General features: G+C 34.0%; 2 protein-coding genes and 1 long non-coding RNA gene across 13 annotated transcripts in view; 2 read left to right on the top strand and 1 right to left on the bottom strand.

The window, feature by feature from the left end:
- The window catches only part of LOC143244877 (leucine-rich repeat-containing protein 40-like), a 129,921-nt gene extending 121,799 nt beyond the window's left edge, over window positions 1-8,122 (bottom strand). For 6 of the 7 annotated variants that reach the window (XM_076490320.1, XM_076490319.1, XM_076490324.1 and 3 more), the window contains exons 1-2: window positions 7,778-8,122; window positions 2,189-2,379 (exon numbers count right to left, since the gene is read on the bottom strand). In XM_076490320.1, the coding sequence (XP_076346435.1) occupies window positions 2,189-2,379; window positions 7,778-7,982 (396 nt within the window). In that variant the 5' untranslated portion in view covers window positions 7,983-8,122. The remainder of the gene's footprint in view (window positions 1-2,188; window positions 2,380-7,777) is intronic. The other variant, XM_076490321.1, reaches the window with a different exon arrangement.
- On the top strand, window positions 8,105-20,943 carry LOC143244879 (uncharacterized). The gene is made up of 2 exons (XR_013025371.1): window positions 8,105-9,102; window positions 18,304-20,943. It is a non-coding gene; the product is annotated as an uncharacterized LOC143244879 (long non-coding RNA).
- On the top strand, window positions 15,998-20,943 carry LOC143244878 (uncharacterized). Of its 5 annotated transcripts, none has more exons than XM_076490330.1 (2): window positions 15,998-18,332; window positions 20,523-20,943. In XM_076490330.1, the coding sequence occupies exon 1, from the start codon at window positions 15,998-16,000 to the stop codon at window positions 17,303-17,305; it is 1,308 nt and encodes a 435-aa protein (XP_076346445.1). In that variant the 3' UTR covers window positions 17,306-18,332; window positions 20,523-20,943. The 5 variants fall into 5 exon arrangements, with proteins under 5 accessions (XP_076346445.1, XP_076346444.1, XP_076346443.1 ...); XM_076490329.1 differs by having other exon boundaries at window positions 19,420-20,943; XM_076490328.1 differs by having other exon boundaries at window positions 19,412-20,943.
- Window positions 20,944-23,008: the final 2,065 nt, after the last annotated feature.

Below are 23,008 nucleotides of genomic sequence, written 5' to 3'. Positions count from 1 at the left end.
AGGTCTGTAAGTTTGTATTCTTCTACCTCCATTTTTGTAATTCAGAATAACATAGTAAGTTTATAATTTCATTAAATAAATGGTAGATTCACCTAAATTTAATCTTGTACAAAAGTATAACAAAGACAAACAAATTAAAATCTTGCCTCATAGTAAGAAATAGATTAGCACAAACAATAAATGGGTGAAAGCATACACACATAAAAAGCATGTATATTGCAGCAAGTAAGAATCTTAAAAAAAACTGTCCATTGATAAATCAAGCTTAATAAGTAGGATCCTCAACACATATTTAACTTTATTTCTAAGTATACGTATAATTACTCAAATGTTATACATAATATGCATGCAAAGATTCTGAAATTAGTTTTGAGCACTTGATTTTCAAGAGATAATGTCAATCAGGTTGTTGTAGGGAAATGTATGATTGAAATGTTTAATTTTAGCCAAATACATTCCAAATATCACAAAAATATTGTGAAAGCTTAAAATCATTGTTTGTGTCATTGCATTAACCTCTTAACATGCATGTTAATGTCCAACGTCACTATATTCTACAATTTAAGGGACCTATTGAATATACAAGACTATTTGGTGTAAGTGTTGTTATTTTGTTTATTTTATGACATTATATCTAATGATTGTTTAGTTTTCATGACAGCATTGTCAAAACTTCATTGTTTTAAAAGCATTAGTTACAAAAGGTTTTTTTTACATAATTTGTATGAGTCATACATTGTGTTTGTTGTCTAGGCTTTGAAAATACTGTTGACATCATATTACTTGAATATTCAGTAATTTTCTTGCAAAGTGAGTAATGTTTCTTCATAGTATCTCCTTGGATGTGGAAAATGCCAGGCACGAGTTTGGCAAAGTATGTATATGTATTTGTGTGTACATATATATATATATATATATAGGTGGAAAAGTGAGAACAAGTTACATAAAGTGAAAAATGCAGTCAGTCAAAAATTAATTGGCAAAAGAAAGCAGGATTGCATTAGCACTGCATTGTTAGTTACTTTTATAATTACTGTTACAAATATACAACACCTTTTTAAATTTTCAGAATGAAATCTCAAGTAATTGTCATGGATGTAATACATTAGACATGTGACTTAGATGTACTCAACAAAAAACTCATGAGTGGGCACAACACTAGTGCACTAATATTAACATTGTAAATAGTGGTTATATTAGTCCAATAATTTTGTATACTTTATTACTCACCATTAATGTAATCCATACAGAGATAATACTCCTTTATTTAGTTTCTCAAACAAGTATAATAACGTGCTATAAGTAACAAAATAAAAATGTCATGCATCTTGTCATGATCAATCAGTATGGCTTGTGTCTCTGATTTTTGCTATGAAATTTTTAGTCTCATTTTGGAACTAGTAAAAATCCATGCAAGTGAAATGAGTGCAGTCATGATTATTACACTAAACATGCATTTCAGAAGGACTAATTTCATAAAATAAGGCCAAAACTGAATTGTCAAGTCAAAACAGCAGGTATTTCATAAATTGCAATATACAGTTTTCAAGAGAAAACATAAATGAAAAAAGGAATGAAAATGTTCACACACTCTCACCACAACATTGATGACAGAGAAAAATTAATACAATTAGTTTTAGTATATGTTAATTAAGTAAATTATTGCATACTTTTAATATGTTAAATGTTTTTCTATTGCTTCTAATATTGGAAAAAAAACACTAAAAAATTTACTGACTAGCAGGCTATTATGCTTCAGTATAAGAAACAAAAAGGTGGGTTAGTATATTGTAAATACATACAGCAGATTCTAATGCTTATGATATGCTACATGTAAAGTTGCATTGTTTAGCTCAATTATATATAATTATGCTGTCACAAAACCAAGTCCACTTTCAGCTTGTTTTCATCATAAAGGTTTCATTGATGAATGTGAAGTTGCTCTCCATTTTGTATTGAAAAGTATCTCATAATGTTTAATAAATTTTTCAATACAAAATATCACTGAACAATTTTTTCACTTTGATCAGTTTCAACATTCAACCAGCAATTCAAAGAAATATTTTTCCAGATAGTACAGTTTATTTTACAGTCTGCATATTAGTAGAAAGAATATTAATTCAATTACTGTCATTGTTAAATGCACACAAAACTATGAATACAACATGAATGCAGTTATAATTCTTACATCAAAAACAGTAAGAGCCTGAAGGTTTGAAATCTCTGATGGAATTGTGGATAGTTTGTTAGAAGCTAAAATTAACTTGGTCAAGTCTACCTGATCCCACCATCTCTCTCCATCTGTATCATCCAATGATACTGAAAGCATTTTACTTTCCTCTGGTGTGATATTATTGATGTTCCAAACAACATCGGGAACTACATAAAAAAGAACGTTTATTTCACTTTTATAAAGCACTTTTTTTTTTGTAAAAAAAGAAGATACTTGTGACAGCTTTGTATCAGTAACATACAAAAGTGCATCAAAACCAGAATAAATGTTGCCCATCACATCCAGGTACTGTCAACTAATTTTATTTTTTAAAATTTAAAGTAGCAATACATGCATCATTCTGAAGAAAACATTTAAAAATATTTATAACAATACTTGAAATCAGTATTAAACAGCTAACATAATAAACAGTTGCACTAATACAATAAAAATATCATTTTCTTATAAATGTGTCTGCAACTCCTGTATTAAATAATAATTTTAAAATTCTAAATGAAGTCAATCATAAACCAAAGTTTACACACAAGCTAAATAAACAACTGAACATTCTTTGTCATATTTAATAGATAAAACAGAGTGGTGTTTATATGTTTAAAGACAATACTTACATTTTCCTTTAATCTTAATCTATTTTTAGTTTGAAATTGAGCAAATACCAATATGAAAAATTGTAAATGTCTATTTACAAAATCATGGAATAAATTACAATTGTACGTGAACTACAATGGAATTTGTTTTTAAATTCATATTGTAGAATTATAAGTAACTTGAGTTTGGAGATTAAGTCTTTATGAATAAGTAGCAATAAAAAAACAAGTACAATTTACCAATTACCAAACATGCTGAGATAGCCATGAGTATTAATAATCTCATTACCACAGCAAACTTGCACTGTTGTAGTCAAAACCTCAGCATCTGAGACCTGAAAGTTTGACACTAAGACCAAGACCTTGTAATAAATTACACAATGAAAAATACAGCAAAAGAAGAATAAAAATTGCATGAACCAAACAAATGTTACAAACACTTTAACCATAAATCTTTGTTTTAATGTCTGCTCCCATGAAAAAAAAAAGGTCAGTAAATAAAACAAAAGAAAAACTTATTTTTCAGTAGTTTATGATATCAACCACTTCTTTATAATCTTTGAAGACAAACAGCATCACAGCAGATCTACTAGACACGTTGAATATTAAAAATAATTGCTAATGTTTAACGTACATATGTACAACAGATGAAGTTCATACAAACTTGTAGTAAGCTTAATGCAGTATATGCAATAATTTTGAATAGTGCATGTTATAATTGCAGATTGACATACAGGTAATATGGCAGTTGATGACATAAGCAAAGTAAGGGAGGGACTATAAACATCATTGTGTAATACCAATTATCAAGGGGTTTTACTATTAAAACCTCTGAAGATGTATTGCTCCTTGTATGAACTACTGTATAGTAGATATTTATAATCCTCAATAATCCTAGTAAAAACTTTTAATTCAGCCAGTCTTGTTCTAAAGACATGTAAAACATTGAGATCCAAACAGTCCAAGACTAAGACTGTCCAAGGGGTGGTCTTGAGATTTATAACAGTGAAAATGTGTGCACAGGTCTGAAGGTGCATTGCTGCTTAAGGATTTTAAAACCTTAAAGGACAGCAATGCTACATACAGCCACATGAAATAAAGATATCAAAAAGAAAAAGAGCTCATGGATCATGTAAAGTTATTGGCTGTAGCATTGCTATTACAAGTATCTATGGCATTTAAGCTTGCTTGCACATATTAATTTTCAACATGGTTAAATGTACTGAAGAAATGGAAAGACAGCTAGACTTACAAGCTTCAAACATCAAAACATCCTCCTAATAATGCTCTTAAGATTTTGCTAACTTAGAAACATTGTGTGACATAAAACCACAGATCTAGCATTAAATGTATGATTCACTGCTTTCATAATGTTAAATTTCAGGAACAAAGAGGCTAATGGAACTGTATGCTTACAGATGAGCTGAAACCCTTAAAAGGAGTTATCACTTTCATATACACACAGCAGTAACACTTTTTGTTGTCAGTAATAAATTCAAAATCCTGGTTGATGATAGCACTATAGGTACAATATTCATATTCAGTGGTATTAAAAATAATGCATAGTGTTAGTGTAACTAAAAAACATCCAGTGATTACAAAGTTTTGTCCTTTCAATGCTTTACTATGCCTTCAAACAGGTGGAAAATACAACTAAAATGTGGAAACCTATAAATATGACAACAGTCAGCAACAAACATTTCCTACCCATAGACTACATAACAGAAGTGTTTCATGGTAATTATTTTGGTAGGTTTATGATAATTTTAATTTATTATGTGAAAACTTATCTTCATTTGTCTTATGAAAAGAAATATCATTACTTTAATAATTCATTTGATTAATTTAAGTCCTATTGAGTAATAAAGTATTTATATAATATGTTTCATGTTTGACTAAAATATGTAATTCTTAAACAAGGTTAAATTGATTCATTAATAAGCCAAGCAAATACCATTTCAACAAATTTTGCTGTAGCAAAATAATATTTACCGTTGTTGACTGTCAAAATATAAAATGGGTATCTGTGTACTTGTTCTATGCCTTTTTATATTCTTTACATTTATCTGATCATACATGACTACAAAAATGTAAAAAAAAAAATAATCACACAGCAAATACACTGCTATACAATGTTGCCCAATTATTAATACTATATTGGGGTAAAAGTTCCTTGGAAATAGGAAAATCATAATATTTCCATGTACCATCCATCAAAATACACTCTGACTAATTACAATTTTCAATATACAGACCAGTTTTTGTGCACATTAAAAATTCTTGGGCTTTGATGCAGATGACATATACACTACTGAAATCCAAGTCTAACATTACACTATATTATAACATGTTTCAAATTCTGTAAACAAAATCCATGTTTTTAGGTGCTCTGCTTCGCATGCACTGACATATTTTTGACATATCACACAACAAAAAATAAAAAAGTTAATAAGACTGGTAATTGGGAATCACTAATGTTAATGGTGTTACATGGTAAATGTTTGCCATGATCTGTGATTGACATAAACACAGAAAAACTATCACACAGAAAAATTAACTTAGCCAATCATTCTTTCCTCCAGAGGATTATTTTGGATCTAATAGTCACCCCAACAATACTTTTGGATAAAACTGTCATCCAAATTATGAAAAAGACTACAAGTATTATAATATGGTTGTTTTATTTTTATTTAACTTGTTCACTTACAACAGCTAAATTACTTGCAATTTTCCTATTGCATAACATCATTATGGTTAATGATAAACAGACCTTATACATGGAATTTTAAGGGAGAGAACCATATCTTTGTAATAGCATGATATCACACTAAATTACAACATGTGTAATAGCAGCCTTGTTTAGACCATGTCAAATCCATGAACTAATAAGTCCAACTGAAAGTTTCAAGAATGTTTTTGGATATTGCCAAAGGAACAGATCCCAAAAATGCACTATTTTAAGTGCTGCTCTATAAGAAAAACTGGTGTGTTTTAGCAACAGACTAAAACAAACAGGGTCAAAATAAATTTATTAAAATACAATATAAATCCAAAAATAAAACATTAAAACTATAAATTTTATGAATTTAAGTAAACCCATACCTAGCCAGGACTAAGTACAAATTTTAATAAGTAGCACAATATAAATCTCAATGTTCTTAACTTCAAGAAATAAAAGAATTTAGAAAAAGAACCAAAACAAGAAAAGAACTATTTCTGAAACAACAACAACAATGTTCCAAAATCAAACCATTTCTCAAGATCAGTAATAATATCAAGCAATAATTCTAAGTAACTATATCTCATCAAATGTTTTTTGTAAGTAATAAAATCTGTAGTTGTTTTAAAGTTTTATTCTGGATTTCTATTATACATTAATAAATTGTTTTTGTTTTACCCTGATTGTTGTGGCATTTTGTTTTAATCTGTTAAAGTTTAACTCCACAGACATACTTCAATTTGTAGCAAGCAGTAGTTAGAAAATCATTCCTCCCCTATTTTTTTTTAATGATGGGACATTCTAATACTTTCAAAAATCATTAGTGGCAAGTTTGGAAACTCAAAACATTTATGGAATATGATCACACAAATTTTACATTCAAGGGTAAGTTAATTATAACATATTTAAGAACAATTTAAATAGCTTTGTTATACATATTATAACTTGTAAAATAGTGTGTCTAATAAAGTGTTCTATTTTGTTTATATGTATATATAAAGTCAACTTAAACTTTTATTGCAAGGGTACATATATAATGACAAAAGATGATAAATTTGAATTGAATTGTTAGTTTTTTTTCAAGGATTAACCTCACTTATTCTTATGTTTCTATGCCACTGGTTAACAAACCTGAACACACATGACCAAAAAGTAATAATAAAAGTTATTTTATTAAAGGACAAACTGCTGTACTCTCACAAGAAATATTTTACATAATAACAAGCACAACTTCTGCTAAACATGATACAAATAAATCTAACTGTACAATATATGTATATTCAGGCAGCTGAATGCTCCTTGGAACACAGAAATTTGTGATTATGTCTCCTGAGATAATAGTTATTACTTGGTACTGAACTTTTAATTTTGGAGGCTGAGTAACTCTCTATTCTCATTCAGCATTCAAATATTATAATTTAAATATCAGCTTGTTAGCAAGTGTAGTTGTTCAAACCCATTTGATTTCTAGTGACTACTAATACTTACATATATAGAGAATGTAAGGCTTAAATTTGTAAATATCAAACTTTTAATAAAGACAGTTGATTTAATAACTTTCAAAGTTCACGTATTGGTGACATAATGTGTTGAAACAGATTCCCAGAGATCATTTAGAAAATTGGCATTTAATTAACAAGTAGCAAGAGTTCAGAGAAAGGTTTTCTTGCTTAATGATCTCATTGTTTTATACATATATATATATATATATATATATAATATCTGCCTTTCAGGTCCATATGTTGATAGCAGTATGGTTTCATCAGTTTTTTTAATGCAGTTTATTAAAGCTGTTTAATTTGTATTTTTTACTACCTTATAGCTATACAAATAGAAGTAGCTCAACCATAGTATCTATTCTCCAAAATCTACAGTAATATAAAATGTTTTAACTGCACTCAAAAAATGTGGCAAATTCATTACTGCAATAAAATCATACTAAAATGAAATATTAAGGTGTTTCATTGTATTTTCTTTTTATGTCTACACACATCACTTTTGTATCATTATCAAATATTGGATGCACATTACAGATTTTCTGAAGAAATAACTCCTTGCTTCTAACTATTGCTACTACAACTAGTTCTATTTATTTTATATAACGATTGATCCATTGATTCAATGATTATGTGAACAGGTTCCTTTACATACATGCTCAGCTCTGTACTGCTGTTACTCGAAATTACAAAACATATAAAGAAAACTCGTTTATTTATATAAAGTTAAAGAATAAAGCACCTTCCACCATGCCCCTGTTGGACAAATTCAGCTGCCCACTTTGTCGAGCTTGCTTAATTATATGTGGATGAAGAGTGGGTTCCTTTTGTTGGAAATGAAAACATGCTCCTACGTTTCCTCTAAATTCTTTTCCCCGACCCCGACTCACAGCAACAGCACGATTTGTAACTCGCGGAATCCTTGAGTAGGCAGCTTTTTGACTCATACTGAAAGGCTAATTGCGATTACTTTTATAAAAGGAGAAAATCTTCTGATATCTAAATCTTTCTACTCACGACATTCACTCCAATGTACTGTTCACTACTTATGAGATACCCTCTACTATATGTTACCTAGCCATAAAAAGTGGAAGTTGCAGCCTATAACGCCACCTAGTGAATACATTTAAACAACGTTCCCTCATTGTTGACAAAGAGAAAGGCTAGTAGTTTGTTGTGATTAGTACAAATATGTGTAAAGATGAGGTTGTTACTTATCAAAATACGTTATGGCATCTGATATTACGTAATGTTGATTGTAGCAGAATGTTTTACTGTGAAATTGGCACATTACATTTTGACTGAAACGAAGGGTGTAATTTAAATTATCGTATGCAATGTGTTGCAACTTGTAGAAACATGTACGTCCTGTGTTGAAGTTACATTTACGTGAAATCGATGACACTAGTACTAGTAGCCTACAGTGATATAGAAATTCGAAGTACTGATCTGTTGCGATTATTAATGAACATTAATGGAAAAAGAAATTTCGTTTTTCTTTTTTAGCAGCTTAACATAACATGAAACACCCGTTAAAACTATTTCAACTGTATACCTTAAACTTATAATATCAGTTTTAAATGTTTTATTAATATTTTTAAAGAGTATAATTTGATTGAAGAGATTATAGGTTAGGAGTGTTGTGTTTAGTCTGCTCTTACTGTTAGGTCTAATCTTAATTTAGAAGGCTAGTGAAGTGTTTGAAAGGGTGTAGAGGAGTGTTAGTAGGATGATATGTAGTATATAAACGTTGCGTTATGAGGATAAGTTGAGTTCCAGGAAATTATTTTCTCTGTCAAAAAAGAAAAAAGAGTTGAGATCTGATTGAAGTTTAGGAATAGAGTAATTAATGGTGTCTATGCATAATCATTTTTTTCCTTGTTTTTTAAAAGCTATAAAAAAGAATGGTTGGACTAGGGTACATAAATTTTAGATCTAGCAGGGAAGAAGTAATCTTCGACTAAGACATCTCTATTTTTCTAACCGAATGCGTTAATTCATATGGTGTCAATACAATAGACATTAATGTAAGGGAGTTTAAGAAAAAGCTTGATAAATATTTGAATGGTAAGTGATGGATTTTGAATATGATTTTGTTTTTAAAGTTTATTGGATGGGATGGCCTAGACTAATCAACAAATTCATTGTTGTTCCTATATTATATGCATTTAAGTATATGCAATACAAATTTCTAAATTTTATTCTGTTCATCAGAGAGTGGAATTAAGAAAAAGTATATACTAAAATTTGTTCACATATGTTACAGTGAAGTATACAATTTTACCTTTTTATAAAGATTTACAAGAATGTTTTCTGTTAAGTTACATTAATAAAAGCCCCTCATATGTGAAGCACATGCTTATAATTTTAAGATTTTCATACTTTAATCCTTCTGTATAGTTACTACTAGTCCTAATGTCATTTGATTGATGTTAAGGGTAAGAAACACTGGGTATAAATATTACACTAATATAAATAAGGTGTGTTATTATTAAGATGCTCAAATGTTAACCTCAACTGTGATACTAACAGTTCATAATGTAACTAACACTAACAGCAATAACCAACTATGATGTAATTTCAAATTAAGTGTTGCATTGCAGTAATAGCTGTAATTTACATGAGTATTGTACATTTGTAGTGTAAATTTACTATGTAGTCCCCAGTTATACTTTTATGTTTCATATTTTGTTTTTACATTAAGGATATATGTTACTAAATGTGCATGATATTGGCCATTGTTAAAATGCTATGCTTACATGATGTTCAAAGAAATCCTACATGTGTGGATGACACTAAGTTTCCTGATTTTTCTCCTTTATGTTAAGGTCTTTCACTTTTATTGTGTGCTCTAATGTTCATCATATCATCATTATTTTGGATAATGCAGTATCTTTATCTTTAAGGAAAGCACCTGTTTTCTTCTTAACCCTTAAATAACAGGAATGTTGTAGGTATCAGGATCAATGCTGATGGCTGCTGGTTAAACTTCTGTAAAATGGTGGCCTTCACTATGATTGATAAAACTCATTCCAAAAGTGAAGCCTAATTTGTCTCATTCAAATCTTAACTTGTGTCGTCTTAATATTTTATATTTGTGATATAGCAAAGAAATCAGAAGCCTCAATCTTACTGATTGCCAGTAAAACTTTATGAATGTAAGAGTTTCATCTCTTATAATTACCCTTCTCTTCTCAAAAGAAAGCATGTTAAAAGATTTTAATTTATCCCCATAAAATAATCCTTCTGCCCTTGGAGTTCACATAATAACTCCCATTTAACCCTTTCCAATAATGTAATGTTTCTTAGAGAAGATCAAAACTATATAATATTTGAGGTCTATATGAGACAGTAATTTTCAAAGGTATGTAATTTTCTTTCATTTTTACAAGTGAATAGACAGTGGGGAAGTGCATGAGTATTAGAGTTGTTAATGTTACTCCTGTTTTTGAAAGAGGATGATAAGAAATCATAGAATAACTTATCCTCCTTTTTTGGGTGAAAATACTATAGAGTCTGACAAAAGAAACTTGCTGAAATCAATTAATGAAATATATTGTATAAAGAACCATTTGGTCCTTTATATAGCTCCCCCTCCACACACATCCTTGAAAAGAAATAAAAATGTAAACCCTCTCCTTATATTTTAAAAAAGTTATCAAACCCATTTTAAGTTCTTGTAAAGTGCTAGCCTCAGCTACTGATGATGGCACATCATTCCATAAGTCATTCATTCTATTAGAAAATAAAACTTTCTGAAATAAAGTATATCAACCTTCTATTCAAATAACATTTTTGGTCTCAAACAACTATCTACCATAAAATGTTTTGTTGTAGTGTTGCTATGCATTGCTGTTTACATTATGCAACTTTCATGAAATTTCTTTACAAAAATGAAACTATTGGATGAAGTGTATTAAATTTGACATAAAAGGTCCTAAAAGTATTTAGTGATTGGTTTGGTTTGTTTGGAACAAAGCACAAAGCTACACAATGGGCTATCTGTGTTCTGCCCACCATGGGTATTGAAACCCAGTTTCTAGTGGTTTGAATTTACAAACATGCCACTGACCTAGTGTTTGAAAAATAAGATATTTAATTTTGATTTTTTTTTCTGTTTATAATAAAACAATTATTTAATTTACTTATTTGCATTTGGACTATGAATTGTTCACATGAAATATGATTTTCTTTTCAAGTATAAATGATACTATTCCTCTTCTTACAGTTTTCACATTTGATTTGCATATTCTCTAGAACCTCTGAATTTAAAAATCCATCATTGAGGCATAATCAGGTTAAAAGTTTTTAAGCTAAATGTTTGCATTTTACATTTCATTGTCTCAACTATATCAACTTATAGTTATTATCATTAATGTACAGTGCAATGAAATGTTTAAAATTAATAATGGGAAATATATACTTATCTTTTATTTCTTTGCAGAAGTATTTTGAAACTTTTTTTCAGTTTGCATACTTTCACATTTTTATCTTTTCACTTGTCATTATTTTTTAGTTTTTTTCCTTTCCACATGTTTATCCTTTATTCTTGATACTTATTTGCCAGCATGTCTTTGAGGTGCTCTATTTTTGTTATAAGGTGACACTGGTGCACAAACTATTTTATGAATAATTTGTATATTAGGGTGATATTACATGCTTTTCCTCAAAATCCATTTAATCCCTTAACCTTATGTACCATGTATTACCTTTCCCTTGGTGTTTATTTTTCATTGCTGCTGGTCTGCAGATGTTGTTTCTCAGAGTTGTTTGCACTGCATGTACACAGGACACTTTAATAATTTACTTACAGTTTCCTCTACTCATACTGGTCTTTCTTACCTAAACCCCTCAGTGTGGATTCCTGTTCGTGGTGAGGGGACCTCCCAGGGAAGGTTCTGTTCTGTCTGGTTACCTTCTCTGGGATCTAAATATCCACCCACGTGTTTGCCGTGCGTGGCGACCCGTGAAGGGGAGGAGAGGTTCCTGGTGGTTGAGGGGTCCAACCCTAACACACCACTTTGGCCTTGAATTCCTGTAGACGGGCGGCCTTTGGGTGGCCCCCCTTGGGTCAATCGGTTGGTCCACTTGGGCTAGAGCCAACCAAGTACCAGTGTTGGTAGTTCTCAACGGGTGTTGTGGACATTGTGCCTGATGCTGGTGTTTGGGTATAGTGCTCACGAAACCCTGGCGTTGCTGCATTGTCCTTGCTTGACTTTGTAGTGCGTCCCCTCATAGGGCTCCATGGTGGGTGGGGTCAGTTGGTACCGAATTTTTCCTTTTTCCTATGGTTCCTCCAAAAAATTTAAATAAAATTGTGAAAAAACAGTCAATGGGTAAGCGACCATGTCTTGAAGACTCTGAACAGCAATCTTCAACATCTGTAACACACGTACCTCATTTTCTTATCTTACATTCTCTTTCTGAAAACCTTTAGGGCAGTTGTCCCCCTTTTTTATTCAGAAAGGACTAGAGGGACTTGCTGGCTCTCCAAAGTCAGTAAAGAAGCTTCGATCTGGAGACATATTGGTTGAAACATCAACATCCCAACACAGTGAACTCCATTTGAATTCAAAGGCAATTGGGGATATACCTATTGAGGTTACACCTCATGGTACTTTGAATTCATCACGAGGAGTTATTGTTGAGAGGGATTTGAAGAACGTCCCCGAGTCAGAGATTCTCGCTGGTCTCTCCACTCAAGGAGTTTCTGCAGTGAGGTGCATCTCCACTCGCAAAGGTGGTGTTACACTGCCAACAAATACCCTCATTTTGACATTTACTTCTTCACGTGCACCTGCCACCATCAAGGCAGGTTATCTCATTTGCAGGGTTCGGCCATACATTCCAAACCCTCTATGATGTTTCCAATGTCAGAGGTTCGGCCACTCAAAGACATCATGTCATGGTTCCCTGACATGTGCTCGTTGTGGGGGCAAGGACCACGATGCATATGCATGTGACATGGACCCACATTGCATCAACTGCAATGGTTCTCACCCCTCTTACTTTCGTTCTTGCCCAAAATGGTTGAAGGAAAAAGAGGTGCAGCATTTGAAAATGATACATAACATTAGTTATCCTGAGGCTCGGAAATTGCTGCCCACCACTTCATCTCGGACATATGCTGCTGCACTTCATTCCACAACTACAGTGGGAGTGCAGACAGATCTCTCTGTGCTTCCAAGAGAATCGTTTTCAAAACAAATGAAAAGCCTTTTGACTTCCATGGTTAAAAAGATTGATGAATCGACTTCCACACCCATTTCTGTTCCTCTCGTAAGTTCCAATAAACCTCAAGATCCACGTCCTTCAATTTCAAATACAGGCATTTCTTCTGATACATCTTTTTCTCCCACTCCACGAGGCAAAACAATCACTCATTCACGTCCTCAGTCAATGGAATCCCCTTACAATAACAAAGACCTGCCCAATCGACCAAGGGCAGGATCCATGGAGGTTGATACCCCTCCTCCGACTAAGGACAGTAAGGAAAAAAGACGTGGTCGTAAACAGAAGGGTTTTCCAGCCACTTCACCTACCTATTCTTAAAAGTGGCCACCTTGATACAATGGAACTGTCGAGGTTTACGTTCTAATCTGGATTATATCAAATCACTGATTGCTTCCTACCATCCTGTTTGTCTTTCCTTACAAGAAACATTTCTCAAACCTGCTGATACAGTCTCCATTTGGCAGTTTTCTCTGTACAGAAATGACAGGCTGTGTGATGGACGAGTACATGGAGGGGTGGCATTATTGGTTGATCAGCATGTGCCCACCCTGTCTTTGTCACTCAACACACCCTTGGAGGCCGTAGCCATCCGTGTTTCCTTGGGTCATACCATCACTGTTTGTTCTCTCTATCTGTCCCCTGGAGAGACATATGAGCAATCAGACCTTGATGCTCTCGTTGAACAGTTGCCTTCTCCATTTCTAATCCTGGGGGATTTTAATGGACATCATCCTCTCTGGGGAAGTGCTGTTATTGATGGGAGGGGTTGAGCTGTCGAGCGTATGCTCTCTGATCACAATCTTTCTCTTTTAAATACTGGTTCTTCCACTTATTTTCATGCACCTGGTCAGTCCTTTTCCGCTATTGATCTCTCGGTTTGCTCCCCTTCATTATTCTCCCATTTTTCATGGAGGGTTGACAGTAATCCACTGGGCAGTGATCATTTTCCTATCCTTTTGAGAGAGACTGGCCATGGTTGATGCCACCCTACCCTCGTGCCCTGGTGGAAGCTGGATCAGGCAGACTGGTCCACTTTCAATGCTCTCGCAGAACTTGATCCTGCCATCTTAAATCATCCATCAATAGACGACTGTGTGGCAGAGGTAACTGACTGTATTATACAAGCAGCTCAGTGTATTCCTAAAACCTTGACACGTTTTCCACGATATCCTCGTCCGTGGTAGAATGCTGCTTGCCACTTAGCACGGAAGGCTCAAACACGGGCCTGGGATACTTTTTGTAGATATACCACACTTTCAAACCGTGTCGTTTACCAACAGGCCCGTGCACATGCAAGGTGGGTTAGACGTCAAAGCCAGAAGGAATCTTGGATTAAGTTCACAACTAGCATATCTCCTACCACCAGTTCCAAGATCATATGGGACAGGATTCGAAAGGTTAATGGGCACTACAATTCTGTCTCCCTCTCGATCTTACTCTCTGATGGTCAGGAGGTGGCTGATGTCCGGAGCATTGCTGATACTCTAGGTGAAAGCTTTTGCCGGGTATCTAGCACTTCTGCTTGTTCCTCCACCTTCTTGGGAATCAAGACTTGGGCAGAGCGTTCACCTCTTTCTTTTCGTACTGACTGTTTCTATGACTATAATTGTCCCTTTACACTGGTGGAACTGAAAATGGCCTTTCATCGGTCTGCCAGTACATCTGTTGGACCTGATGATGTTCATTATGACATGCTGCACCATCTATCTCCTGCTTCTCTTGATGTCCTTCTGATTGTCTTTAACTGGATCTGGCAGGAGAATGTTTTTCCTGATGCCTGGCGCCAGGCTATTATTTTACCTTTCTCTAAGCCAGGGAAAGATCCCAAGATTCCTTCAAACTACTGTCCAATTGCTTTGACGAGCTGTCTCTGTAAGACCTGAGAAAGGATGGTTAATGCTCGTCTTGTTTGGTTTCTCGAATCAAACAACCTCTTCTCGCCCACCTAGTGTGGGTTCCGATGACAGCACTCTACCACAGACCACATAATTCGTCTTGAAACATCTATCAGAGAAGCCTTTCTCAAACACCAACATCTTGTATCAATATTCTTTGACATTGAGAAGGCTTACGACACAACATGGAGGTATAGCGTTTTGCGAGACCTCCATACATATGGGTTACGAGGCCATTTACCCATGTTTATTAAACATTTTTTAATGGACAGGAGATTCCAAGTTCGTGTGGGTTCGACACTTTCCCCGTTCTTTTGTACAGGAACTTGGAGTCCCTCAAGGCTGTGTTTTGAGTGTCACACTTTTCAGTATAAAGATAAATGCCATCACTGAACAACTCCCTCTCACTATTGTGAATGGGCTGTATGTCGACGACTTTCACATCTCATGTCAGTCGTCGAACATGAGATATATTGAGCGGCAACTACAAACTGCCCTCAATCGTGTACTGAAGTGAACTATGGCAAACGGCTTTAATTTCTCTATCTCTAAAACCGTATGCATGCACTTTTGCTGTCAACGGGGTGTTCACCCTGATTTTGAACTTTATATCGGTGAAGTTTTGCTGCCGGTGGTCCCGGAGACCAAGTTCTTGGGGCTTATCTTTGATCGTAAGCGGACCTTTATACCACACTTAAAGCAACTTCGGGGTCAAATGCACAAGAGCACTGAACATCCTCCGTGTCCTCTCTTCTACCAGTTGGGGAGCAGATCGATGTTCAATATTAAAGGTATATCGTGCTCTTATTCGATCAAAACTCGACTATGGATCAATGGTCTATGGGTCTGCCAGACCCTCGGCCTTAAAGATGCTGGACCCCATTCATCACCAAGGACTTCGACTCAGCACTGGGGCTTTCCGTATCTCTCCAGTTCAAAGCTTATACGTTGAATCTCATGAACCTTCTATGCACCTTCGCCGTTTGCAACTATTTTTACAATATACTTCGAAACTTTGTTCCTTAACAAAGCATCCCACTTGGGGATGTGTTTTCCTTCCTCGGTGGGCCGTACTTTTTCAGAACAGACGATGTGTCATTGCTCCATTTGGCCTTCGCATCCGGGCGCAGTTGGATGAATTGGGTCTGTCCTTGGATAACATTGCAGATTCCACAGGTCAGCCCATCCCACCATGGCTTATTACAGCCCCCAAATGTGACCTTTCTTTCAGTCATCTTAAAAAGGCAGATACTTCAGGTTGGAAGTACCGTCTTTTATTTAATGAACATCTTTCGAACACTCATTCATTTCCCATTGATACAGATGGTTCCAAATCAGGTAATTCAGTAGGCTCTGCTATGGTTTGCTGTGGTTCAGTAGTTGCACGCAGAATCCCCTGTACAGCTTCTGTGTTCACTGCTGAACTGTATGCCATATCTCTTGCCCTGGATCATATTGCAGCTGAGCAGTACTCCAACTGCACTATTTATACTGATTCGCTTAGTTCTATACTGGCCCTGGAATCGCTTCACGTTGGCTCACATTCTGTTCTTGCTGATATTCAAAACCGACTGGCCCATTTCTCATTAACAGCTACTTCTATCCAGTTTTTCTGGATACCAGGCCATGTTGGTATTCGCGGGAACGAGCTTGCAAACAATGCAGCCAAATCTATCTGTTCCGGCACTATCACCCCTGTGCCTATTCCATACATGGTCAATGGTCTTGTCTTCAAGGCTTGGCTCCGTGCCAGCTGGCAGTCCACTTGGAGTGAGCAACGCGACAACAAGCTTTTTCAAATCAAACCCTATATTGGACTTTGGTCATCTAGCTTTTGTAAAGTTCGGAAGGAGGAAATTGTTCTAAGTAGACTACGCATTGGTCACAGTTTTTTAACTCATTGTTTTCTTTTATCTGGAACTGATGCACCAATGTGTAGTTTGTGTGACACTCAAATCACTATCAGCCACGTTTTACTTTCTTGCCATCGTTACAATTCTCAACGACGGCAATATTTTAAACATATTTTTTCCCAGGGTCTATCTGTAACATTGGACAGTGTTATAGGTGATAGTGACACTGTCTACCTTGATAACGTTTTTAATTTTTTAATGGCCATTAATCTTTTTAATCTCATTTAAGTGTTGCATATTTGTTCATTACACCTTTTTCATTGTGGTTCCTTTTTTACAGTTTTATTCTCTCTCGTTCAATTTGACATTGGAAAATGGCCAGAACATTAAATAACTTGACACCAGCACTGGAAAGGCCAACTTCAGGTGACTAACGCTGCTGTTTGAACTATCCGTTTGAACTACTCGTTAGTCATCCTGGCGAATTGTTATTACATTTTTGCTGCATGTGATTTCACACTTTTACTACTTTACCTTTTTGTACTGGCCATAATGACACATAACCCGGAACCAGGACTGGAAAGACCAACTTCAGGTGACTGACGGTGTTAGTGAAGACCTGTTAGTCTTCCTGGCGGGTTATGATCATTACCATTCTGCTACAGGTAGTCCTTTACAACTTTGTAGACTGGATGTCAACATTGGTTTTTACGCCATTTTCTGTTTTAATTGCCGTTTTGCTTTTATCTTCAATTACTTTTACAAATTTTACTCCATTTACTTGACTTTTATCTTTTTACTGGACATTTGGCTACTCATTATTACGATTATTCTATGTGTCTTTTAAAACTTCTATTCTTTTACATTTTGATAATGGCTGCTATGACACATAACCCGGAACCAGGACTTTAAAGGCCAACTTTAGGTGACTGATGGTGGTTCTTGAACTTACCTGTTAGTCTTCCTGGCAGGTTATGTTCATTACCATTTTGCTAGAGTCAGTACTTTACAACTTCTTTAACTCTGCTTTGTCTCTTAACGTTGTAGACTAGGTGTCAACATTGGTTTTATATTTTTTTGTTTTACCTTCATTTCCTTTTATGTATTTTACAACATTTACTTTATTTTTACCTTTTAACCGGTGGTTTGGCACAGATAGCCTAGCTGCTTTGTGCCATAAAACACTTAATCAATCAATCAATCAATCTTACCTAAAATACTGCCAGACACTTATAAGGAGATATGAATATCTTTATTACTAATGTTGTCTTTTCCCTTTTTCACAGGATCCCACTCTGTCGTGATTATTACCCAGGTAGGTATGCTTTTATTAAACCTATTCTGCAATAGCTGTCATTAACATAGTATGCTTCTTCTAGGTTGCAACAAACTGTAGAAATGGTGTGTTCCATAAAACCATCTAGAGGCAGACTGATTGGTATAACTGTACTGTAATAAACTGCCACTCATAAACTATCATGAGTAAAGCATAAGAGGACCCTGCCCATCCCTTTTTATTATTGGACTGAATAAATTGAGGTTAGTTTGCTTTTGGAAATTTAGAGAACTTCATTTACCTTTTGCATTGTTTCCAGAACATGTTTCTAAGGGCTCCCAAGCATGCATTCCTCCATATATTCTACTAGTAAATCTCTTATGACACCTAGTTTCCAGTCACTGGAATGGTGGACAGAGGTTATTCTTCCACAGTATTAAAGTAAATTTCCTCCACTCTTGGATGCCACCCCCTTATTAGTGGAGGGTTATAATCTAATTGTAATTATGTAACAGGATATTGAAATATAACTTCAGCATATAGCAATGAGAGTTTTGCTAAAGGCTAGTGATCAATGCAAAAATATTCATAGCAGTAATGTGGGGTAATAGCTCTTTGTTATGAAGCAAATGTCTGAAATACACTTTCAGTTAAAAAAAAATGTTAACATTTCAACTTTATGATTATTTATTGCAGACTAATAATAATGTGAAACAGATTCAATAAAATACTTGAATATTTACTAAATACGATGGAAACAGTGAATCCCAAACCTAGATAGTGACCCACTGACTTGGAGTTTCTTGAAAAAATGAAATTACAATTTATTCTAAGTTAATTTATGAGGTTTATTATTGCTTGACTTAACCAATCAGTAACAAATAAAATTACTTCTTCATGGTTAATCAGTAATAAATTAGTTAATCTCAGTGATGCTAAGTGTTTTAGATAATGTTTATTATAATAGTTTAAGGTTGTAAAATAAATTATCCTGTGTGCTTTTAGCAAAGAGTAAATCAGTTTGGATACTTGTTAGGTAGCTATATGCAAGGATGTATATTTTTCCAAATAAGTGTATAAAAGATAAGTGAAAAATTATGAGAACGAAAATTTGGAAGAATTTTAGGTCATGGAGAAAGAGAAAGGGAAAAGAACACAAATTAGGAAAGAAAAGAAGAAGAAAGAAACTCAAGACAGGCAAAAGAAAAAGAAGCATAGAACAATAATGAAAATGAAATTATATATTAATGATTGGGTTTCGTCACTAGGCTCCACCATTATGACTCTGTCATCAACCAGATACAGTGAAAAATTAGGGACATTTTTTCAGTATTTTTGGTAAAATGCATAGGAAAACTTTATTTTTTTTTTGGGAGGTAGAATATTTACTCCTGTTATTTATTAATTGTGTTCATTTAGAGCAGCATTAAGTTTTTCACTTTTTCAATAGATTTATAATTTTGTAACACATTAGAACCAGTAAACTTTTTGGATAAAGTATTATTGTTTTGTTGAGGGTAGTAATATCCAAGAAATACTAGAAAGAAATTTAGATATCAATCAGTAATGAAGTTTAAAGATGTGCGTTTGTGTGTGTGGGTGAATATATATATATATATATATATATATATATATGTGCATTAGTTTTAAAAGAAGTATGGTAATTATTTTTCTTTTGTATATTTCTATTTGATGAGCAAAAAAATGAGTGCAGTATGGCAATCCCTACAGCCAGGGAAAATATGGTAAAAATTTTAATAAGAGATAACTTTGTGGCCCTTCTTATGCAGAATCAAGTAATATGATTGTATTTATTATGGATATAACTGTAGTTAGATTCATAACTAACCATTACATTGGCTATTACCAATTTTCTTGTTCCTTTGTGAGTCATAAGTAAGTTTGAAGACTTACAGTGCTAAAATTTGAAGTTTTATTTCCTATGATGGACAGTGTGCAGATAACCTATTTTTAATGAATGTATATTTGATTAACATTACAAGAAAATCTATAACAGTGGAGTTTCTAAAAAGTACACTGGTATTTAAGGTTTACATTTATATAATAGTCAAGTTTTTGTAAGTAATTATAGAATTTTTTTTTTGTAATGTTTCTTTCACATCATAAAACTCAAGAATGGAAAAGATATATTTGAATGCAATGGCTTACTACACCAACATTTATTTCAACAACAAAATTTCATGGCTTTGCTACTGTTTCAATTGTTAGGCATGGAAGAGAAAAGCAAAACAATCTGCTAAGCTACAGAAGATTGCACTGGTTTGGGATGTTTCATTCATCAGTACTGTGAATTCAGGCTCCTTTTTAGGACAGTTTGCCAGTTCTGGTGGTGGAGCTAACAGAAATCACCTACCTATTGTTACAAACATCGGTTCCATTTGTGAATGTAAAACAAAACTTGTAAGAACAACAACACTTGATGTTGCTGCTCACTTAAATCTCCTTGGTGATTCTCTTGGTATTAAAATCTTTTGTATAATATCTCATTTTCTATTACTAACTCTAAGTTTTTTCTTAAATTTATTGTTTTATTACAGAAAAGGTTTGATTGTTAATTGTTATTTCTCCAGACCTGTTACTTTCTGTAAAACATTTTATTTTTCAATAAAATATACATAATTTGTACACTGTTCTTCATGAAAGGATTGTCTAACTCAATCATCCCCAATTACGTTTTCCTCCTGGGCAATACCTAATTGTAATGAACAAAAAGCCATAGTCTGGAGGAGAGGGCAGTGTTGGTATATATGAACAGCTTTGTTTGATAACTTTTTACAATACATTCTAATAAAGTGCTGCTGCAAGTCAATATTCAGGATTTTGAGAGCCTTTGTTACACAGGTATGTTTTTTTCTCCACCATTTGTTCTGATTAAGACTAAGTAACTTTAACCTATAATTGCTTAACATTACCTGTTTCTGATCATTGACATTTTTATTTTTTATGGAACTTTGTGCAATTTTTGAAAAATTTGTTTTTAAAAATACACAAATAGATTATATCTTTTAATATTTAATGAAATCAAAACTTACCCTATGTATGCCTATGTTTCAATTGGTTTCTTAAAAGTAAATATGAAATGTTCACATTCTAGGCAATGTTCTTCTATCAGCCCTTACTTGTTCCCAAATTATTCTGAAAGAGTTAAACAGCTTTATCTCTGTATTGAGGAAATGTTGGTTCAGTGAATAATACATTAGTAATTATATAAATATTATGAACACTTAGCAAACAATAATACATTTACTAAAAAGCAGCCCCTTGATGTGGATTCCTGTACATGGATTATGGGCCACTCAGGGAAGGTTATGTACTTTCAGTTTACCTCCTCTGGGATCAAAACATCCAACCACATGTTTGCCGTGAGTGGTGACCCGTGAAGGGGAGGATAGGATCCTGGTGGTTGAGGGGTCCAACTCCAACACATCACGTTGACCTTGAAATCCTGTAGAGTATTTGAAATCCCCCCAAGATCAATTGGTAGTCCATTTGGACCAGGGTCAACTGAGTGCCAGCATAGGACACCCTCAACAGGTGTAGTGGACATTATGTCTCATACTGGTGTTTGGGTATAGTGCTCACGAAACCCTGGTGTCACTGCAGTGACTTTATATGGCACTTTAGTGTGTTCCTTCATAGGGATTCATGGTAGGTGGGTCAGTGGGCACCAAAATATTCTTTTTTTTTATTATGGATACCCCTCAAATAAAAAAAAAATAAACAAGCATGACAGCATAGAGAAAAATCTGACTACTGGCAAACGACCACGAATTGATGACTCTGTAAGGTGAAACTCACAACTTGAATCTGTCCTGAGATTTTTAATTATACATTTTTTAACTGAAAAACCCTTAGGGCAGATGTCTCCATTTTTTATTTAGAAGGGTTTAGGAGGGCTTGCTAGCTCTCCTAAATCGGTTAAAAAATTAGTCTGGGGACATTTTAGTAGAAACAGCTTCATCACAACATTCCAATTTCCTCTTGAAATCAAAGGCCATTGGGGATATACCCATTGAGGTTACTCCTTATTCTACTTTGAACTTTTTCAGAAGAATTATAGGTGAGAAGGATTTAAAGACCATTCCAGAGTCAGATATTCTTGCAGGTTTCACCAGCCAAGGTGTTACAGCCATATGCTGAATTTTTACTCATAGAGAAGGGATTATTGAGCCAACAAATATTCTAATATTAACAATTACAACATCATATCCTCCTACCACAATCAATGCAGGATATCTGAATTGCAAGGTATGGCCTTATATTCCTAACCCTGTTAGATGTTTTCATTGTCAACGATTTGGTCATTCAAAAATATCTTCCCATGGTTCCTTGACATGTGCCTGTTGTGCTGGTAAAGATCATGATGCTTTTCAATGCAAACTAGAACTGCATTGTATTAACTGTAATGGTCCACATCCTTACTATTTTACTTCTTGCCCTAAATGGGTACAAGAGAAAGAAGTACAATGTCTAAAGACAGTTCACAATGTTACTTACCCAGAGGCTTGGAAATTACTATTCCCAATTCCATCTCAGACTTATATTGCTGTAATCCATTCCACTACTACAGTAAGAGTCCAGACAGACCTTTCTGTGCCTCCTACAGAATCCTTAACAGAGCATTTTAATCTATTACTCTCCAAAATCAACAAAGTTAATGAATCAGTATCTGCTTCTATCTCTGTCCCTACCAC

The sequence above is a fragment of the Tachypleus tridentatus genome, chromosome 2 (genome assembly GCF_004210375.1).
Source record: "Tachypleus tridentatus isolate NWPU-2018 chromosome 2, ASM421037v1, whole genome shotgun sequence".
Classification (NCBI taxonomy): Eukaryota; Metazoa; Arthropoda; class Merostomata; order Xiphosura; family Limulidae; genus Tachypleus; species Tachypleus tridentatus.
This window is presented reverse-complemented; position numbering and strand designations above follow the sequence as displayed.